The sequence below is a fragment of the Nicotiana tomentosiformis genome, chromosome 5 (assembly GCF_000390325.3).
Source record: "Nicotiana tomentosiformis chromosome 5, ASM39032v3, whole genome shotgun sequence".
In the NCBI taxonomy this organism is placed as follows: domain Eukaryota; kingdom Viridiplantae; phylum Streptophyta; class Magnoliopsida; order Solanales; family Solanaceae; genus Nicotiana; species Nicotiana tomentosiformis.
In genome coordinates, this window is record NC_090816.1 from 66,692,498 (window position 1) to 66,695,284 (window position 2,787).

Consider the following 2,787-nt stretch of genomic DNA (forward strand, 5'->3'; position numbering starts at 1 on the left):
GGCTGACCTAGTTACTGTCAGAGATGGGGAAGATGATTCCCACATCTAACCACTTGATCACTTCTTTATTCACCACTTCTTTCATCTTGGGATTTAGCCTTCTTTGATGTTCTCTGGAAGGTTTGTGCCCATCTTCCAGTAGAATCTTATGCATACAAAATACCGGGCTGATACCCTTAATATTTGCAATGGTCCAACCAATTGCAGTCTTGCACTCGTTTAACACCTGTAAAAGCTGCTCTGCATGCACATCTAACAAACTAGATAATATAATAACATGTAAAGTTGAGTTAGGTCCCAAGAAAGCATACCTGAGGTGAGACGGTAATGGTTTTAGCTCCAACTATGGTAGCTCTTTAATTGATGGCTTAGCTGGAGAGGTCATTCTTTCTTCTAAGTGTAAAGGCCCGAATTCGAGCTCTCTTTCCCAGTACCCTTGGCCTTCAAGAGCCAAAACCCACTCCTCCAAGTCCTCACCATCTACCTCTTCTAAGTTCACGAGGCAGGCTGCTAGAGGGTCTTTTGCATTCAGAGCCTCATCTTCCTCCTCCAAAATCACATCCACAGCTTCTATCAGAGAGCAGTTAGCAAACTCACTGGATCGCCGCATAGACTTCTACACATTGAATGTTATCTCTTCATCATTTAGTCTCATCTTTAGCTCCCTATTTTCACAATCAATTAGAGCTCTCCCATTGGCCAAGAATGGTCTTCCCAAAATTATGGAAATCTCCTTGTCAACCCGGCAGTCCAGAATGACAAATCTGCCGAAAATACAAACTTTCCAACCTGCACCAGTACATCATCAAGTATACCATATGGCCTCTTCACCGTTCGGTCGGCTAACTGTAGTAACATGGATGTGGGTCTTGCTCTTCCAATGCCTAACCTTTTATAGATAGCCAAGGGCATCAAGTTTATGCTCGCCCCCAAATCATACAATGCTTTAGCAAAAGCATAGCTGCCTATTGTGCATGGGATTGTGAAACTCCCTGGGTCGGACAACTTCTCATCTATGGGTCTCGTCACTACAGCACTACATGTCTGAGTTAGTGTAACCGTGGCCAAGTCTTGAAAGTCGAACTCGGGAGACATCAAGTCCTTCATCATTTTTGCATACCCATGCATCTCCCTCAAGGCGTTAATCAATGGAATGTTCACATGGATTTGCTTTAACATCTCCACGAATTTCTTATACTTCTCATCTTTCTGATATCTGGCCAATATCTGTAGTAAGGGTGCTAGAGGTCGCTTCATTCCCGTGACTTAAGTTTGATCTTGCTCGGGCATTTTTCTAATGCATTCTCTCGCACTTCCTCAGTCCCTTTTTTAAACTCTTTTTCTTATTTATTTCCTCTTGGGCTGGTTGGATTCTTACTCTCTGTTAGCTTTGTTGACTCATTTACCTCAATCGGTACTGGCACGAGAGTCTCGGTCGGTCGGCTTTCGCGAGCAATTTCTTGCTCTAGATCAAGGTCTCTACCATTCCTCAGATTAATAGCCATCAACTGTTTCGGGCCTTGCTCTTTTGGGTTAACATGTATGTCCGCAGGTAATGTCCCTTAAGGACGAGTGTTAAGGGCCATGGATATTTTCCCTAGTTGAATCTCAATGCTCTTGATAGTTGAATCGTGTGATACTACCTTTTCTTGCATCCGCTGGACCTTTTCTTCCATTTTTCTGCTGGACCTAGTGAGTTTATGCAACATTCCTTTAATTTCAAACAACCCATCTTATTGTCGCACTATCTGTTGCTGTTGAGGTTATTGATAAGCTAGTTGTTGATTCTGCTGATTGTACCCTTGTTGCCTTTGATAACGCACAGCCTGACCCTGTGGTCGTGTAGCTCCAAGATTATTATTATTGTTATACTGCTGGTGTGGTGGCCTATATTGTTGATTCTACTGTCCCCAAGCCTGACGCCTTGTCTCTGGCCTCCATAGTTGCCCACATAGTTCATATTCTCTTAATAGTTCTGATTGTCACTTTCACCACTCCACGAGCACACATATGGTTGATTAATGCATGGTGTACATAATCATCCATTTGTCGTGTCAACTATGTACACCTTCTTCTGGCCTGACTCATCAATCTTGTTGGTTAGGATACTCAATTGCGTCATCATCTTAGCCATATTCTCAGCCACGGAGTTGTTTGGGTCTAAAGCTACTGAGTTTTGAGCCATTTTATCAAATAAGTCCTTGCATTCCCTGAATGATTTGCTCAAAAATACTCCACCTGCTGAAGCATCAACATCGGCCTTCAAGCTGTCTGCCAATCCCATGTAGAACCTTTGCCCCAACATCTAATCTGGAATGCCATGATGTGGACACTTTACCATCATACCTTTGAATCTCTCCCACATTTCTTGCAATGTTTCAGCTGGTTTCTGCCTGAAGCTCGATATCTCATCAACTTGCTTGGCAGTCTTATTGGGTGGGTAGAACTTGTTCAAAAAATGCTTGACTAATTCCTCCCAAGTGGTAATGGAATTTATTGGGAGCGAATTGAGCCATGTCTGAGCCTCTCCCGTCACTGAGAATGGAAACAACAACAACCTTTTTGCTTCTGGTGTCACATTTGGTTGCCTTTGCGTGACACATATCGACAGGAAATTTTTCAGATGCTGCTGAGGATCTTTAATTTAAGACCTCGAGAACAGTCCCTTGTTCTGCAACAAATGTAGCATGTTGTTTGTGATTTGAAATGATTTTGCTTGTATCTGAGGGACTACAATTGCGGTTGTCAAATTTTTAGCGGTAGGTTGTGCCCAATCATACAAGGCTG

General features: G+C 42.9%; 1 protein-coding gene and 1 non-coding gene across 2 annotated transcripts; one reads left to right on the plus strand and one right to left on the minus strand.

Moving 5' to 3' along the window:
• Positions 1-616: 616 nt before the first annotated feature.
• LOC138892517 (uncharacterized) lies at positions 617-1,257 on the minus strand. The gene is made up of 2 exons (XM_070176244.1): positions 941-1,257; positions 617-764 (listed from the first exon to the last, which is right to left on the minus strand). The coding sequence occupies exons 1-2, from the start codon at positions 1,255-1,257 to the stop codon at positions 617-619; spliced, it is 465 nt and encodes a 154-aa protein (XP_070032345.1).
• A 1,058-nt stretch (positions 1,258-2,315) lies between these two features.
• LOC117280313 (small nucleolar RNA R71) lies at positions 2,316-2,422 on the plus strand. The gene has a single exon (XR_004510835.1). It is a non-coding gene; the product is annotated as a small nucleolar RNA R71 (small nucleolar RNA).
• The last annotated feature ends 365 nt before the right edge of the window (positions 2,423-2,787 follow it).